Raw genomic sequence first — 18,677 nt, 5'->3', positions numbered from 1 at the left:
TTTCTGTATCGTAGGGTGGCTATAATGTGCTCTCTGTACCTGATGCAATCTGACCCCTGGTTCTCTTCGTCACTTGTGCCCTTCTCTGATTTGCTTGAAATGAGGAAGTAAACTATTCAGAAGTGAGGCAGGCTTCCCTGTCATCAGGCTCATTATCCCCTCCTGGGGGAGAGAATGTCTAGTATCTCTGACCAACCAGACTCACTCTGTCCTTTAAAAGCTCATCTCAACTGCATTGAGGAGACGAGCACCTACCTGCCTTGATGCAATAAAGATGATGCAGCCTTGGCTTGAAATCGAGACAAAAAGTTTATGATAAAACGAATTATTACAGGGACTTCTTTGATGGTCCAGTGCTTCAGATTCCATGCTCCTAATGCCAAGGGCCTGGGTTTGATCCATGGTTGGGGAACTAAGATCCTAAGCCGTGTGGTATGGCCAAAAAAAAAAAAATATATATATATATATATATTATAAATTCTTTAGCTTTACATTAGAATTTTTAAAAATGTTAAATTGTTTCCTATGGCATTTTGTTCTTTTACTATTCAGATGATTGGTGTCATGTTGGCAAAAGAACCCCAAGACCACTAGATTAGGTGTTTGCTAGAAGGAGATGTGGTTTTGGTTGTGACGCTGCTGGCTGAAGGGCTGGATCGGTGGACTGGGAAGAGAGGATTGTAAGGCCGGCGAAAAGAGGGCACAGCTGGGGCCACAGCTGGCATCTCAGCGGGCTGTGGAGTTTTCATGGTCCCGAGCACCTATGAGTTGGGTCTTTCAGTGTTTTTTAAGAACCTGTTTTTTCACTGTAGTGGGTGTCCGTTGCCGTGTGCGGGCTTCTCCCCGTGGTAGCTCCTCATGTAGAGCAGGGGCTCTGGGGCACGCGGGCGTCGGGAGCTGTGGCCCTCGGCTCACTCGGTGCAGCCTCTGGGCTCCTGGGCACAGGGTCAGTAATTGTGGCACACGAACTTCGTTGCTCTGTGACGTGTGAGATCTTCCTGGGCCTGGGAATCAAATCCGTGTCTCCTGCATTGGCAGGCAGATTCTTCACCTCTGAGCCAACCAGGGGAGCCCCTTCCAGGCCTTAAATATACACTTGAGGGCATGAGGCTGGGCTTTCCGGAGGAGGTTTGCAGAGTTGCCTATTCCCTTCGTTTTCTTCTGCTTTTCTCTGTGCCACTCAATCATGTCTCAGCAAGGCCTTTTCAGTTGTATTGCTGAAAATGGCATCATCCCAGCAGGTTTGATATCTTGTCACCTGCCAAGAGATCTGACTCACCCCCCTCTCACTCAGCTGTGGGCAGCATTGCCCCGTGGTCCTTTCATTGTCTGCAAGTGGTAGATAAATGACAAACTTGACCTAAATATCTGTGTGTTAGAGGCTCCGGGGATGCTTTAGAATTTCTTTGCTTCAGGAAAATTTTCCACTCTGAAAAATGCAGTCATTTTGAGCCTGGTGTCATTGAGTTTCCTTTTTTTTCCCCCTCTGTATTGTCTTTATCTTGTGTTGGAAGAGAAATGTAAAGTCACCTCTACAGTGTTAAAAAAAATTTTGAAATTGACCTTGATAATTCATAATAGATTATAAATGAGCTTTTAGAGAAACTGCAACTTCCTAAAGTTCAAGTGACATAGTACTTTGCTTCTTAAGTACATTTTGATCACTTCTGGGGGATTCGTTTTTCTATTACTCTTCCATAAGTACTGACCTGTTAAACAACATTATTGTAGATATGTGGGTGAGTTATTATGTTTTTAAGGAATTAAAAAAAAATTTCTCTAAAGAGATTTAGCGGAAGGAAAATCTCCTTTTTAAAATTCCTGTGTCTTTCCCCACAATGCTGCTTGACTTTTCTCTACTGAAAATGGGTTAATGGTAAAATTTTATTTGACAAATAGTTAATTATCCCATTAGAGATATATTTTTATAAACTCCTCTAATTCTTAGGCAAACTGCCACTTTAGAATAGACCACCTAGAAGTGATAAATGCTTTTGCATACTCTGAATTTTTCATTATCTGGTCTCAGCAAGTACAGACTTACAGTCAGATAGACCCTTCCGCTGTTCCAAGGGTGCCGGGCCCCTTCACATCTCTCAGGCTGCCTGACAATGGAGAGACAGCCTCTCCCTCCTATCAATTCCCAGAGCCCTTAGTAGTCTAATACTGATTGGTACCTGCCTGTATTTATTGGATTTTTCTTTGCTAAACCAGTCATGTCGTGTCTGTCTTTGCAGGGACTTTTTTCAATAGTATCAGGGTACAACTGCGAAAAACTTGGGCATATCTTTTCCTGTAGTCTCACCTCTGTGATTTTGCTCTTCCCTCTGAATCCATTAGACATTACAGTCCATGAAAATCCTGTGCAAACTTCAAGGCCCATCTTGGTCTTCTTCATGAATCTTTCCTTTATTCTCTCCAACGATGGCATTTGAACAATCATATGCAGGAAAAGTGAGGAGGAACTCTAGCTGAAAGTAGGGAAGCTAATCAGGAGAGTGTGAAGTAAGTCAGGCGTTAATTTATCAGGATGTAGGCTGTATAGGCCAGTGGAAATGTTAAAAAATAAATTTAGAAAAATACTAAAAATGACTGTCAGAGTTTGTATAATTATGATTGATTGGGCAGGAGATTCATTCATTCAGAAAATATACAGTACTGATCCTATCCTAAAGGAGATCAGTCCTAAGTGTTCATTGGAAGAACTGATGTTGAAGCTGAAACTCCAATACTTTGACCACCTGATGTGAAGAGCAGACTCATTGGAAAAGACCCTGATGCTGGGAAGGATTGAGGGCAGGAGGAGAAGGGGACGACAGAGGATGAGATGGTTTGATGGCATCACCGACTCAATGGACATGGGTTTGGGTAAACTCTGGGAGTTGGTGACGGGCAGGGAGGCCTGGCGTGCTGCACTTCATGGGGTCGCAAAGAGTCGGACACGACTGAGCGACTGAACTGAATTGATTATGTGAAAGGTGATGAAGGAAATAGAACTATGATGCACAGTCAGTTTAGAAAGATTGTATTGATCAGATGGTCACAAGTAAATATAAAGATCATCATTTAAGTTAGAGTTAGTAATTGTTATAGAGGAGCACAGGTTCCTATTAAATTAAGGTTTTCTTCCTGGGTCAGGATGAGGGGCCTGAGAGAAAAGCTGAGTTGGAGGACATTTTTTTAGGAATATATATGCTGAAACAGGACAAGAAATGGAAGCAGTAAGTATGTGAAGATGGATATGTAAAATGGTGCCTTGCAGGGTCACTGGATTGAGCAGAACCATGATGTGTCAGGGAGCTTCAAGAAGGCTCATGTGACTGGAAAGAATCCGGAAGTGGCGGGGAGCAAGTTGAAATTGTAGCTGCAGGGGAGTCCCAAGTCATGTGGGTGCAGAAGAGCAGCCCAGGTCAAAGGCTCTTCTGGTGAAGACTGATTGACCAAGAAGTGATATCATAATAGACCATTACAGATGGAGATAATTCAGTTTTAGAGTTTGAGGTGCTTATGGGACAGTTAGATGTACCATGGATGATGCAAAAATATGGGAGTGGAATGGATAGAAATAGACAAGGGATAGAGGAAGACAGATTTTAGAATTCTCCCCATAAAATTGGTAGTTGAAATAGTAAGAAGGGATTTTTTTCCCTTAGGAAGAGAAGCTAAAACCCCCAAAATGGAAAATAAGGAGAAGAAAAAGTTATTCTGTAAGTACTTATTCCTTGACATCCCTCTCCTTTTTCTAGGAAGTTATCTCCTCATATTCCTAAATCACAGTTCAAATATCTTACTTGATTTTGGCTGCTTGAGAGGACAAAGGGACATTTTCAAGGCATTGTTATTGAAGATGGCATTAAAGATGCATAGGGTTTTGATGGATACATGAAGTCAGGGATTGGGGATAGAGGAAGACAGCAGAGAAGACGAAACTGTCAAATAAGTCAGAGGGAATACCATGAGAATATAGTGTATGTCCTTAACTGGCAGAGGAGAAACCTCCCAGTAGACACGCCTTACTGCTCACAGCAGCTGTCTTTTACCCATCTGCTATGTATGGCTGGAGTTTGCTGCTGGGAGGAATATGAACATACACTTGTGCTCTGCATGGAATGACTTAGTACATTCTTTTCCTAACCAGTTGTTTCAGATCCTTGGGACTTGACTCAAAAGTAATGGTTCTATGGATGCTGGAAGAGAATTGTAGAAGAAACCTTATTAAGCTGTGTCCAAACTCTCTTGACATCCAAGACATTTTGTAATGTGACCTTGATTTATATTTTCAGCCTCATCTTTGTCCAGATTCTTTAGATGCTCAAAACCTTTCATAATATGGCCTTGATGGATGTTTTCAGCTTCATCTCTTTGACTCCACACTGCAGCCCTTCTTTACTTGACATCTCTATGACTCAGTCTTTCCAGCCAGGATCCCCCCAACCCCCACCCCACCTCCTCACTTATCTGTTTGGTTAACTTAAGGTTTCTTAATGTCAGATTCAAATGTCACTACTTCTGTGAAAATATGTCTGATTTCTTGTAAGTAGAACTGAGAATTCTCATCTTTGTTTTTCATTTTGCGGCTATATGAATGTGAATGTACAAGCACTCTGAATTTTTCTTTCCAGCACAGGGCCCAGTCAATATTACATTGTGGGGAAGTAGTTGAAATTGTGGGGTGATTATTATGCCAAATGGTTTAGGACGGTCCAGGAAAGCACAGACTAAGAAAGTCATTGAGAGTCTGAGGCATGACCTTCAAAACTGTAATGTGTATATACCTATTGCAAACAGCCGAATCCATATCTTTTTATTCTTTAGCCCCTGGAGACTAAAAAGTGATGCAGTGTGAGATTAACATCTTTGTCATCAGAGCATTGGATAATAGGGTTAATTGATAGAATCCAATAGTCTGGTTTCTTAGATAATATTTTTGCTCGCAGTGTGTATCAAGTGGTTTTGAAATGGTTCAGCTACAGTACCTGTAATGGCCAGCAGATGCCTGCAAACACCATAAAATCATTTTGACCAGACTGTTTTCAAAGAACATACTGCTGTTTTTCAGAACGATGTATTGCTATTCTAGTACGATTGTTTGTAATGTGATTCATTGCCTAATTGCAGATGAAGAGAAAATTGAAAAGACATCTCACTTGGAAGAGATACTTAATATTTTCCTTTCTGGGATATTAAGTGTATATGAGGATATATGCTGTTTGTATGTGAGTTTTAAAAATTTAGATTGAGATTATGAAAGGAGCACTTATAAATACCATGCCATTCTATTTTTGATCAAGGGAATTTTAATGTATCTTCTCTGTGTATCTTTTCCTCTAACCAATACAGGAGAAGTATTCAAAAGGAATAATCCCCCTTTCTGCTATATCTACGGTTCGAGTTCAAGGAGACAACAAATTTGAAGTTGTTACAACACAAAGAACTTTTGTTTTTAGAGTAGAAAAAGAAGGTAAGAGTCTTTCTCTTCATGTTCACATGAATTTCTTCCCGGTTAGAAATTTAATAAACATGCTAGAAGTGGCAGGTAATCTTTAAATATGTTGCTTTTAAATAATTTGCCTTGTCTACTAGTTTTTGAATGCCATAATGTCAAAACATAAACAAGATGACAAGTCAGTATTGTTTGTTCACTGTTCTTTCATGCAACAAATATTTAGGGCAAATCTACTAAGTGCCAAGGACTCTTCTAAATTTGGGGTATATAGCAATGAAAAAAAGTAGACAAAAATCTCTGCTCTTGTGGAGCTCACTTTTAGCTGTTGATAATGCAGAGTAGTTATTTATTGTGGAAAATAACAATTGAAAGATTGGTTTTACAAAGTTTATCTGTGGCTGGTTTTAACTGAACATGCAGGCATAGTAATCATTCTAATACAGATTTTGGAGCGTCTTTTCTATTCCTTGAGTTTTGTTTTTGTTTTTTTTTTTCCACCTTATATCATCCTGTGGGTCAGTTGATGGCTAAAATTGATCTCAAAATGACATGTGGTTTGTGGATGGATTCTAAACCTTTGTATCTTATCTTTTTTGGAAGCGTGCAGGAGAGGCAGAGATAGGGGAGTTAAAAGTTCTCTGTTGTAACTTTGTCAATATATCAGTCCTATAAACCTCACTGCTCTTAAATAATATAGATAAGGCCATCTTCATTACCTAAAGCATTAGATTTTAAAGGCTTTTTTCATTTTAATATAGATAATAACTTGATTTTTAAAAGTACTTCTTGGTACTTAACTATTTGAATATTGGTGACCTGGAAAAATGACTGAATATCTGGTATTTGCTAAAAGCTTCATTTTCAAAATAGTCTTACGAGGTTCATAGGTATTACAGTTAGTATCCTATTTTATACATTTTATACATAACAATATTAGCTATTATGGGGCAATATTTCTCTTTTATAAATTCCTTGAATATATGTCAATGCATGGCATGTAGAACACATTCAGTAAATATTATATGTCACTGGAAAGCTTCCATTATTACCTGAGATAGTCAGTAAATGGATAAGTCCCAATGCTGTTTCACCTTGGAGCCACATTTTTTCAGACTGTGAGTCACTGACTATCCATGTATGAGATCAACTTAGTGGTTTCAGATGGTGTCCCCCAAAGCCCCCAAAACAAAAACCAAACAAACATAAAATAGAATAAGGAGTATCAAAGTGCGGTGCCTACCGCAAGCGCATCATCCTGTGAAACACACGTGAATGCACGCATCATACTGTAGATTGTATATGCTGCCCAGGTGTAGTGTAAAAAGTGTTTCTCACTTGACTTGCTCTTTAAAAAGTGTCACGAACCATCGCCTAGAGCCGAGGTTGGCAAATTGGCCTGTAACCTAAATCTGGCCCACCGCTTGTTTTTGTAAACACTACCTTCCCAGTCCCCGGACACGTGCGCTCATTTACATGTTGCCTGTGGCTCCTTCTGTGCTGCGGTGTCATGTTGAGTGATTGCTGTAGACGGTCTGGCCAGGAAAGCCTAGGAAATTTACTCTCTGACCCTTTACTGAAAGTTTGCCAACCCCTGTCCTAGAGTATTTGATACAGACGTATGTATTGTGACTCATTGCTTGAAATTCAGAAAGTCTTCCATTGTTGTGATACTCAATATGAGAAATATATTTGATATCACAGTTTCTCTGTTTCTGTATTTTCTTAAAACACACACCATTGCTCCTGTCAACTGGCTATCAGAATGGTCTGTCCTTATGTTCTGGCCTCCACTGGCCGAGCTAAATGCTTCTTTCTTTGAGGTGCTTATCCTCTTCCCCTTGGCTTCTCATAGTAAAATTCACACATGCCACAGAGTCTGCATTTTAAGATAGATGTACTAAATAAAGCTGCAACTTGTGTGAAAATCTGTTTAGCCATATTTACTTGTGGCAGTTAAAAATTAAACAGACACATTTTATTGAAATAAAATGTATCAACCCACACATGTTTAAAAGTTACATGTTTACAATGGACCAATAAATCCCTCTGTGGTATGGAGTTCATCTTTATGATGTAAGCTTAGTATAAAAATTTCATGAACTTTAGTATGAATTTTTGTGTGTTGAATAAGGCTTACGTCTTTAATTTTTAAAACCATGAAAATACTGCTTCATTGAAAACAGACTGTCCACATAGAATTACTATGTTATTTTCATTGAAAGTTGTTTTTACATAGTAACATCTCACATTTTTTAAAGATAAGTGTAGATATATATATGTATATATATGTCAATGGCACATGTGTCTATATATTTATTAGGGAACCTTCAGCAAGATGCTGCATGTGTTTTTATTAAGTGTTTGTCTTGTTGTCCTCCTTCCATGTATAGAAATGCTTGATTAGTTTTTATTTGGTGGAAACTGAGAAATCAATCATAGTTGCTCATGGAAAACTTTGCTTCAGTCTTATTAAGAAGCAAAATCAAAGTTTAGGACAGAAAGGGGCAGTAGTTTCACATCCAACAGAGATGAACTCCTTGTTGTTGGTGGAAAGATTCCGAGTGACCTGTATACACAGCTCCCTTCGTCTGCCCGGAAACCAGTGTCAGAATTTCTAGACTCCCCCATCACCCACTGGCATTGCTAAGAGAAGATTACAATTTGGCAGCTTTTCCCCACAGATTTTCTAAGGTTTCAATTCCCCTGGGTTTCCTAGTGGAATGTTATTTTCTTAGCTGCAAGTTAATTTTATTGAAATTATAACGTCTTGAATTCTCTTCCTCAACCTAGAAAATTTAGTCTGATTCCTTTCCTCCTCAAGCAGAATTACTGGAATTGCTCAGAGGATTCTAACAGCTAATGATCCTTCAGTTAACACGTATTCCCTTGACACCTGTGGTAACACAGGTGTTGTGTTCTTTAAGAAACAGGGGATGTTTTCAGTGGGTAGTTCTCATAATTAGAAGAAAGCTTAAGAATTCTGAGTGGTCCAAAAATAAACTCAAAATGGCTTAAAGACTTAAACATAAGACATGACACCATAAAACTCCTAGAGGAGAACATCAGCAAAATTTTCTCAGAAATAAATCATACCAGTGTTTTCTTAGGTTAGTTTCTCAAGGAAATAGAGATAAAAGCAAAAATAAACAAATGGAACCTAATCCAATTTACGGGCTTTTGCATAGTATAGGAAACCATTAAAAAAAGAAAAAAAGACCTATGAATGGGAGGAAGTATTTGCAAATGATCTGACTGACAAAGGCTCAATCTCCAAAATACACAAACAGCTCATACAACTTTAACAACAAAAAACCCACTCGAAAAATGAGCAGAAGAGCTTAATAGACATTTCTCCAGAGAAGACATACAGGTGGCCAGGAGGCACATGAAAAGATGTTCAACATCACTACTTATTAGAGAAATGCAAATCAAAACTACAATGAGACACCACCTCACACCCATCAGGAGAGCCACCATTAAAAACTCTACAAATAACAAATGCTGGAGAGGATGTGGAGAAAAGGGAACCCTTCTACACTGTTGGTGGGAATGGACATTGGTGCAGCCACTGTGGAAAGCAGTATGGAAGTTTCTCCGAAAACTAGAACTACCATATGACCCAGCAGTCCCACTTCTGGGAATATACCTGGACAAATCTATGATTCAAACAGATACATGCATCCCAGTGTTCATAGCAGCGCTAGTCACAATAGTTGAAGCATGGAAACAATCTAAATGGCTATCAACAGATGAATGGGTGAAGAAGATGTGGTGCATATATACAGTGGAATATATACAGTGGAACTCAGCCGTAAAAAAAATTGAAATAATGCTATTTGCAGCAACATGGATGCAACTTGAGACTATCATGCTAAGTGACAAAAGTCAGAAAGAGAAAGACAAATACAATATGTCACTTATATGTGGAATCTAAAATACGGTGCAGATGAACTTGTCTACAAAACATCAGTAGACTCAGATGTAGAGATCAGACTTGTGTTTGCCAAGGGGTAGAGAGGGTGAGGAATAAACTGGGAGTTTGGGGTTGGCAGATGCAAACTATTACATTTAGAATGGATAAATAATAAAATCCTATATAGCACAGGGAACTATATCTGGTCTCCTGGGATAGACCACAATGGAAGAGGATATTTTTAAAAATGAATGTGTATATATGTATAACCGAATCATTTTGTTACACAGCAGAAATCAGCACAGCATTGTAAATCAACTATACTTCAATAAAAAAAAAAAAAAATTCTGAGCAGTCATTCCCTTTCAAGGACCATTTTCAGTACCGCCCCTTACTTGCAGATTCCATGGTAGGTGTCCCCCTTAGCGGCTTTAGACTCCTGGGAGGCAAGTGAGTCAGTCTCTTAATTCTGTTTCTGTAAAGCATCGTACAGCCCTCTAGTGGCAGCTGTGAAACTGCAAAACTAAACTTTTTTTTTTTTTTAAAGAACACTGGGGAGTTCGGGATGAGAAGCATATAAATTTTCCTTACCTGTTTTGGGCAAACAGACTTACCTGTTTGGAAATCTTCCTTGTTCTCAGAAGCAAGGCATGGAGCATTTGTCATCTGGAGGAATAACTAGAGGAGTGAAAGTTCTCTTTGGTGTCCTTTGATTGCCTGTCATAATATAACAGACCTCAAACTTTGGGGTCACTGTCGAACCTTTTCCTACCTTGTCTCCATCCAGGCCAGATTCAGCAAATCTCACCAGCGTGACTTTGGAAATATGCCTGGGCTCCACCCAGTTCTCAGCGCCTCCTCTGTCCTCACTCTCCCACAAACCTCCTTTTTTTGGGATGACGGTCATAACCTCCCATGATCAACAGCAATCATGTTTTCATTACGGTTGTCAGAGAGCGCCTCCAGCAAGACAGTCAGGTCCTGTCTCCCACTTCAGATGCTCTTTATTTTTCTAGCTTACCGAGAGTGGTCTCTGTGAGGTCCCGATGCCCATGCAGGGTCTCACCTATCTTTCTTTCGTCTCCGCTCACCCTCACACACCCTGCTGCAACTACAGGGGCCTCTTGGCCTGTGAACACACCAGACCTGTGGTTGCCTTGGCATTTCTGCTTTCTGTGTCCTTGAACACTCCTCCTCCAGTCATCCTCCCCCTTTGCCTACTTCCACTTCCTTTAGGCTTTTGCAAAATCATCACCCTCTTCCTGAGCTTTTTTCTGTTATCCTATATAAAATAGTACTTTCTGCGCCCTTCTTCCTGTGCTGTATTTTATCCCATTGCATTGTCAGTGTGTGATATATATGTTTTATTGCCTGCCTTCTTTCACAAGAATGTAAACTTCTGGAGATGAAGGCCAGGAGCTGTCTTGTTCACTGCTTCATTCCTGGTATTCAGAATAGGGCTTAGAACATAGCTGGAACTAAGTGGACATTCGTATGAATGAATCCATTATAAGAATAACCATAGTATGTAATAATTCCTTCTCTAATATTGATCATGGGTCACACTGAGGAATCTTTAGATTATATCAAACTTTAAGAGTACATATGAATTTTGTTAGATTTTTTTATTCATGTTTTACATGGCCCTTGTGTAGCAATCCCTCATCTAATTAATCTTATTTTGCTAATGAATGTGCCTACTGCTAAATCCAGTAGAATGTAGAGGATGCTAAGTATCCTTGGTTGATTTTTTTAACCTTTTTATTTGTGTACTTTGAGTTGACATTCCAACAAACCTTAACTAGCTTGAGGTTTGAGAGGATCGCTAATGGTTTTTATTTACATTCTAGCATAACCACAAGAAAGTGGCAATTTTGTTTTCCTCTGTCCTTTTTATTTATTTATTTATTTTCTTTTTCCAACCTGAAATGCTCTATTCAGAGCAAAGCCATGCCCCAGTCAGAGCACATCCTCAGAGGGAATGATGCTTAGCACAGTGCTAATAAGATCAAGATAGACACTCAATAAACGTTTGTTTTTGGACAGAATGAAGGTGTGAATAGCAGGCAGAATCCAGCACAGTATACAGCTATGCCTGTGCCCAAAGGGAAATCATTATTTGTTTTGGGATGTTGTAACTTATCAAAGCATATTCCCCATGTCCAAGTATGCACACTTTGCAAATACCAATGACACTTGTAATCTCTTTTATTGTGTTTGAATTGTCTGTCTCACTGTTTATCTCCTTTGGCATGGGTTATTAAGTATAAACTGCACATTAGTATTCAATCCTGTTCTTCATGATTGTTACTTTCTATTAGCAAGTGAGAACCTCAGGAGCTAGAGAATTCTTCTAGGCTATAAGGGCACCATTTGTTGAGATGGAGTCATAATATACTTAAGACTAACAGTTAATACAATTGTCAATTTCAAATTGTTTCCTGATAAACTGAGATATCTGCTAATAGTAGTCTGAAAACCAAAGTCACTTTGGCCCAGTTCTTTAAATCATGGCCTACATTTCAGTCAGTGATTTGTGTGGATTAACATAAATAAACAGAAAACATTGTATACCATTTACTTGGCAGGAGTATCTGTGTGTACTTAATGATCACAAATAATCACCAAGTGGAAAGTGTGTTGCTGTTACTGAAAATGTAATACATTATCCCAGAGCAGTCTGTCCGTGCAGATGTAAAATGTAGAGTAGGGCTTCCCAAGTGACTCAGTGTCGAAGAATTCTCCTGCCAGTGTAGGAGACATGGGTTTGATCCCTGGGTTGGGAAGCTCCTCTGGAGAAGAAAATGGCAACCCACTCCAGTATTCTTGCCTGGGAAACCCCATAGACAGAGGAGCCTGTCGGGCTACATTCCATGGGGTCCCAAAGTGTTGGGCACAATTTAGTGACTAAACAATAAGAAAATGTAGAGTAGCTACTATGGATTGACATAGGCTTAGTTTCCTGAATATTTTCATGTCTTTTACTTTATAATGATGCTGGAGAAACTTGAGAGATATTTTGTCCTGGTACATAGGAATAAGCACTTGGGGGTTATGTAATGCCTGCAATAAAATATCATTAAATGAGTTTTTAATAAATACTTTGGCCTTGGTCAGTAAAGATACACCTAAATAGCTTTGGTAGTTTTGAAGATGAGCAAGAATGAAGAAACTTTAAAAATTAAGAGTTGTATTATAAAGTAACTGGGGTTCCATGTTGAAATGTAAGTAGGTCTAATATGGAGACTTAATTTCAATCTACAATGACATTACCTCTAACCAGACCTGTCTTAAAAGGATCTGAGATACCAGGCAGTTTCCCAAACTTGGATCCACCTTACTCTTTCCTTCTCAAAAATTTTTCCTACCTGGAATTCAGTCTTTTTTTTTTTTTTTCCCCTTTTCACCTTGATAAAACCACTTTCACATTTGTCTCCCCCGCTACCCCCAGCCCATTTTCCAGCCTCCTAGAATCAGTTATACCTCAAATGTATACCATTTATTCTCCTTTTACATTAAACAGTTATCCACATTCATGAGTATTCTCTTGTATGCTGCTGCTGCTGCTAAGTCACTTCAGTTGTGTCCGGCTCTGTGCGACCCCATAGACGGCAGCCCACCAGGCTCCCCCGCCCCTGGGATTCTCCAGGCAAGAACACTGGAGTGGGTTGCCATTTCCTTCTCCAATGCATGAAAGTGAAAAGTGAAGGTGAAGTCGTTCAGTTTAGTCCAACTCTTCGCAACTGCATGGACTGCAGCCTACCAGGCTTCTCCATCCATGGGATTTTCCAGGCAAGAGAACTGGAGTGGGGTGCCATTGCCTTCTCTGATTCTCTTGTATGGATTGCCTTTATTCACATATTGCTATCCATCTACCTAGATGCTCATGCTAGGGTGCTGAAAACCTCAGGTGGCTCTGTTAATAGAACCTTCCATTTTCTTTGGTAGATTCATGGTTCCAAACTACCTTTTATTCTGAGTAATTAATTCACCTTTTGATGAACACCTGTCAAACATACTCAAGCATATTCAGAACCACAGCTGTTTTTTTTCCATTTTGATTGTACTTTAAGTCTCTTTTGCCTTATTCCTGACCTCCTGCCTTCCAGTTTGGTCTGTCATCATCCTAATCTTGTCCCTTTCTTGCTAAGAATTTGGAAATGGTTTTCTTTTCCTTCCATAATAAAGACCAAATTCCTTACCCTAGGCACTGTAGGATCTCCAGCCATATTTCCCATCACTTCTTTGTGAGTTCAAAATTATAAATTTACTTATTTATAAATTATCCCTAGCAGATGTTCATTGTTTCTGTTTCCTCTGCTTAAAATACTATTTTGCTTGTTTTTCTTCCAAATTCCAGTGTTGTTTTTTTTTAATTCCTTCTCATCCTCAAGACCTCAAACAAATATCCATTTTTTTCCCCCCTCATAGTGTCAAGAACAATTGTCTGAGACTTAAAACATTTGATTCTCCTAATTTTAATCCTTACTTGCTACATGACCTTCAGCAAATCACTCACCTCCGTTGAGTTGATTCATATATTATTTGATACCATTGATATGACATTTACAGTATTCTGTGTTCTATTATGTGTTCATATCTAACTTGACTTACAACTTTGATTGCACTTAGGGGACTGGATTGAATTCCTATGTCTGTAACACAGTGTGTTATAGTTGAAGGTCATGTAGTTTTTGTGGAAGGAGTGAGAGAACAGGTTTTAACAGATGAGATGCTATTGTTAGTGAAAGGTATGGGTGAGTGAATATCAAGGCAAGTGCACTCTTGAGTCGGTTCCAAATGCCTGCTAGAAAGCAAGCTTTTCTGGATATTTTAGTAACTGTATTGCTGGGTACAATCTGTTACTTGTTCAGTAGCCATATTACTTTCTTATATTAAAAAAGACAATCCAATCTCATGAGTAATCTAACAATGCTGCTTAGATGTTAACATGCATATGCATCATCTGGAGGTCTTTAAATGAAGATTCTGATTCATCCATTCTGGAGGAGGGCCAGGATTTTGCATTTCTATTCAATTTCCAGGTGAAGCCAGTGATGCTGGTTACAGGACAATGGAGTACACTCGGCCCTCTGTAACCGTGGGTCCCACAGCAAGGACGTTTCTGATCCTTGGTTGGTGGAATCTGCAGTTGCTGAACTTGGGGATACACAGGGCTCCCTGTTATGAACTTGAGCATCTGTGGAGTTATACCAAGGAATGACTAATAACCTAACAGAATTGGGCTGTTGTCCTGCCAACAGTAGCATTTAGATTGTGATTCTGGGGAAGGATCTGTAAATGATCTGTTCCAGAGAAAGTCAGTCTTGTTGCACACTTCTTTGTGTTTATAACTTATTAAGCATGGGTGTATATTTTCTCCTGTTTTTATTTTCAGAGGAAAGAAATGACTGGATCAGCCTACTATTAAATGCACTGAAGTTACAGGCCCTTTCTTCGCAGTCTCAAGCTGCTATTGCACCTGAGAAATGTGGATATCTTGAACTGAGAGGCTATAAAGCTAAAATTTTCACTGTGTTAAGTGGAAACAGTGTGTGGCTTTGCAAAAATGAACAGGTGAGCCATGTTACAGTGTTTGCAGACTGTGGTCCCTTACAAAGATCACAAACTACAATCACAGCCATGCTTTGTTTGACTTACTGGTGTTTCACCGATGAAGCTTTGGTCTGCTTTGTATATGCCGCTAAATGTAACGAAGAGTTGCTCTGTTGAATTTTTTCAGCTCCACTAGCAGCAAGAAGGTAATCTACATCCAATTTGAGACTAGACGTCACTCTTTGAAAGAACTGAGGAAATAGAATCAATGAAAATTGAGTTTTGAAAAGTATTCTTTAGCTGAAGTAACATTACAAAACTACTTGAGAGAATAATTAAGAACCAGTTAACTATTAGAGCTGTTGAAGAAATAGACCTCGTTCTGTGCCTGTTGTAATTCTTTTATTTTGTGACAGAAAATTATAAAGGAGGCACAGGTGACATACTTTCTTGAATTTACAGGATTTTGCTTTATTTGTTTTGTAGCAGATATGTCACTTGGAGAGGAGATTGCAAGTGGTTGATATACACACAAACACCCGTGTGCACACGCATACATACCCCTATCACATAAATAAATAAGATAAATTGTTGGGGTATTAATGTTGGTTAACATCAAAGGGTTCAGTGGAGAATTTAAACGTTTTCAGGAGACTGACGTTAAAGTTTTAGCAAATTCTGTTAACTTCATTTGATTCTGTAGACTTTTTCTCTAACATATCTGGCTTTTAATAAGTATAAGAAAATTACTTTCTTACCCCTTTTTAGGAATGAATTTTTAATCTTTCAGCCTAGACTATATTAGATGCTAAATCATTATCTATGGAATTAAGTGATGTGTTTGGATATCTGATCTAAGATGAAGTTACTTTGTGATAAATTATAATGGATTATGGTAAGGTAAAATATAAATGCTGACTATTTTCATAACAAAATAGAGATAACAACTCAAAATAAATAGTAGTTTCAAAAAAAATTATAGATCTTTATCCAAGCTTTCCTGTGAACTTCAGTCTGAACTTCTTCATTACAGTTTTGGGGATAAGATTTCTTAGCCAATTAACTGTGGAAAGCATCATTGAGCAGTGTTGGCATATTAATAAGTTGGATAGTTAGCATATTCTTCAAGAAGAGTAGTGATGTACAGCCTAATAATGTGTATGAATTGAATATGAACATTTTCAGTCTGTGAAGTAAGATGATTAAAACTTTAAAAAAAAATGGAATAAAGATTAGAAATACATAATTTGCATGTATCAGAATGGAAGTTTCTCTGCCAAACTAATGGAAGTTTTCATTTTTTACTTGCACAGACCTGATGGACTTGAAATTACTAGTTTCACTGTTTACTTTGCTTAGATTGTCTGAGTTTATGTTATTCTTTAAAAGTAGGTGTTTTTAAAATTTTGTTAATACTTTTTTGTTAGCAAGAAATTATATGAAATTCTTGCTTTCATATTAATATTTCAAACAAATGACCATCATTTGTTAGGTACCAGGTATTGTGCTAATTGATTTATAAACATTTCTTTTTCATCTTCTCCGCAAACGTAGGAGACGATATTCTCATCCATGTTTTATAGATGAGGAGAATGAGGATTAAGTAACTTGTTAAAGGGTTACAGTTCATCACGCAGAGTTTAATTTAAGACAAGAACTTTATAACTCTAAGCTTAACTTCTTTGTCACTACATCAAAGTGTCTTTTTAAAGTGTATGTTGAAAAGAAAATTTCTGGCTTATGACCTTTTAGAAATAGCCTAAGGACTCTTTCCTTGAATAACTTAGTTGCCTAGGTGGTTCAGAGTATGCATTCAGTAAACATGTCAGATACACTTAAAGCAACGCATTTACTGAGGGGGACACAGACTTCTTTTCCAGGAAGAAAAGTCTAATGGCATCTAATGAAGTCTGGGAATTAGAAACACTTTCATATGCAAGTAATAAATGTAATCTTCTTAAAAAATTATTCGTGCCGGACTCTTCCTCATCTTTCAAGAAGTAAACCTATTTTTAATGAGCGTATATTTAAAGACTTTTTCAGTGCATTAACATGCCTATTTATGCACCCTTAGAAAGTGCAGACTACTGTTTGTATATGTGGTCTTAAAAGATTGCATCATATTATATGGAGCTAGGTCTTAAGGGACTTGGTTTTGAGTCATGTCTTCAGGAACTAGTTGGCTCAAGACTAATTTGATAAATTAAGGCCCTTCATGGTTAAGCCTTGACATATTCCAGTTTCATCTACTTTATATCCTGGTGTTTATCTTTCTTTCGAAAGGAAAGTTGCTCATGGGTTTTCTCACGTGGTTGAGCAGATTGTATAAAGAGCTTGAGTGATGGACTAAATAAGGAGCCCTTCTCCTGAATGCAGAGGTCTTTAAGCTGTGTTTTAGGAAAAGCATTAAAAGATAGTGAAATAGATGTAAAAGTTTTATACACACAATACATGAAGTAATCTTATTTTTTTTTAAGTGATAGGAAAAAAACTGTGAAGATGTAAGAGGTGTTAGATTTGCATCTCTGTAACTTAATTTGTATTGGATCTAATTTAAGTTCATGCATCAAAACTTAATTTTAAAAACAGTGATTTTTATTGCCCACCTAACTTAAAGTATAAATAGAATAAAGAAAGAAAGCTGATATATACCCCCCTCCCTCACATATGAACTGTTTTCATTTTTCTTGCCTCTATTTGAACTATTTCCCTGGTGTCTCAGACAGTAAAGCGTCTGCCTACAATGCAGGATACCCAGGTTCCAGCCCTGGGTCAGGAAGATCCTCTGGAGAAGGAAATGGCAACCCACTCCAGTACCCTTGCCTGGACAATCCCATGGATGGAGGAGTGTGGTAGGCTGCCTCTATTTATACATATAATAGTTTTACTAATTTACTTTGGAAGTCTCTCCAGAGGGAGTAAACAAACAGTGGATAGAGGTGGAATCGTAGCTGCTCCAGCTTATGTTGAAGCGTTATTAAAATGCAAGGTCGGAAGCTTATTTAGAGCAAAGAAGATTGAGCTGGGTGGTAGCAGTTCTGGGTTTTCATTCTTGCTCTGCCACTGATTGGCTCAGATAATTAAACTAATCTCTTTCTGTTTGAATGGCATCCTGTGAGAAAGAGAGTGGGGTTACTATCTCTTAAGACCATTATTCACATTTCATGTTAACGTTCCAGATATCTGGGCTCTTTCCAGACCCATTGACTTAGAATTCCTGGGGCTTGCAATTGGAATCTCCATTCCTGTAAAGCATCCCAGTTGACTCAGTGACTGCTGACAAAAACCACACACTTAAAACCCTGCTCTGTGGGTTTTTCTTCTTTAAAAATTATAAGCACCCAGCGAAAGAGAGAAGGTATTTCTGGAGCTGGAAAATGTATAGAGCTTTCCTTTGTTTGTCCTTTCTCATCCTGGGCTTGCTATACCTCTTTCTGTGGTTAACTTTCATTTGGAAGTGAATCTTTTTCCTGATGGAACATTTTGAAATGTGGGAACATTTAAGTAGAAAGTTAAGAAAATCTTTATCAGTGGTAATACATTTTTAAATTTTGAAGAACTGGTCTCAATAAATTGTGTAGGGTTGTAAACTATAGCTGCTCTTTTGGGTTTGGTTTTGTTTTTTTTTTAATTTCTACAATCTCAATAATTTTTATGTAAAATTTTAATTTTTCAGCTTATAAATTATATGATGACTATATAATTCCTTTTTCTTAATGCAAACTTTTATTATCAGAGCGTGATCTATTAGATTAAAACTCC

General features: G+C 38.2%; 1 protein-coding gene across 3 annotated transcripts in view; it reads left to right on the top strand.

The window, feature by feature from the left end:
- The window catches only part of ARAP2 (ArfGAP with RhoGAP domain, ankyrin repeat and PH domain 2), a 186,389-nt gene that overhangs the window by 45,365 nt on the left and 122,347 nt on the right, over window positions 1-18,677 (top strand). For all 3 annotated transcript variants that reach the window (XM_043871270.1, XM_043871268.1, XM_043871269.1), the window contains 2 exons: window positions 5,341-5,461; window positions 14,758-14,936. In XM_043871270.1, the coding sequence (XP_043727205.1) occupies window positions 5,341-5,461; window positions 14,758-14,936 (300 nt within the window). The remainder of the gene's footprint in view (window positions 1-5,340; window positions 5,462-14,757; window positions 14,937-18,677) is intronic.

This window comes from Cervus elaphus, chromosome 17 (genome assembly GCF_910594005.1).
Source record: "Cervus elaphus chromosome 17, mCerEla1.1, whole genome shotgun sequence".
NCBI classification, from domain to species: Eukaryota; Metazoa; Chordata; class Mammalia; order Artiodactyla; family Cervidae; genus Cervus; species Cervus elaphus.
Note: the sequence above shows the minus strand (reverse complement) of the source record. Positions and strands in the feature narration are given on the sequence as shown.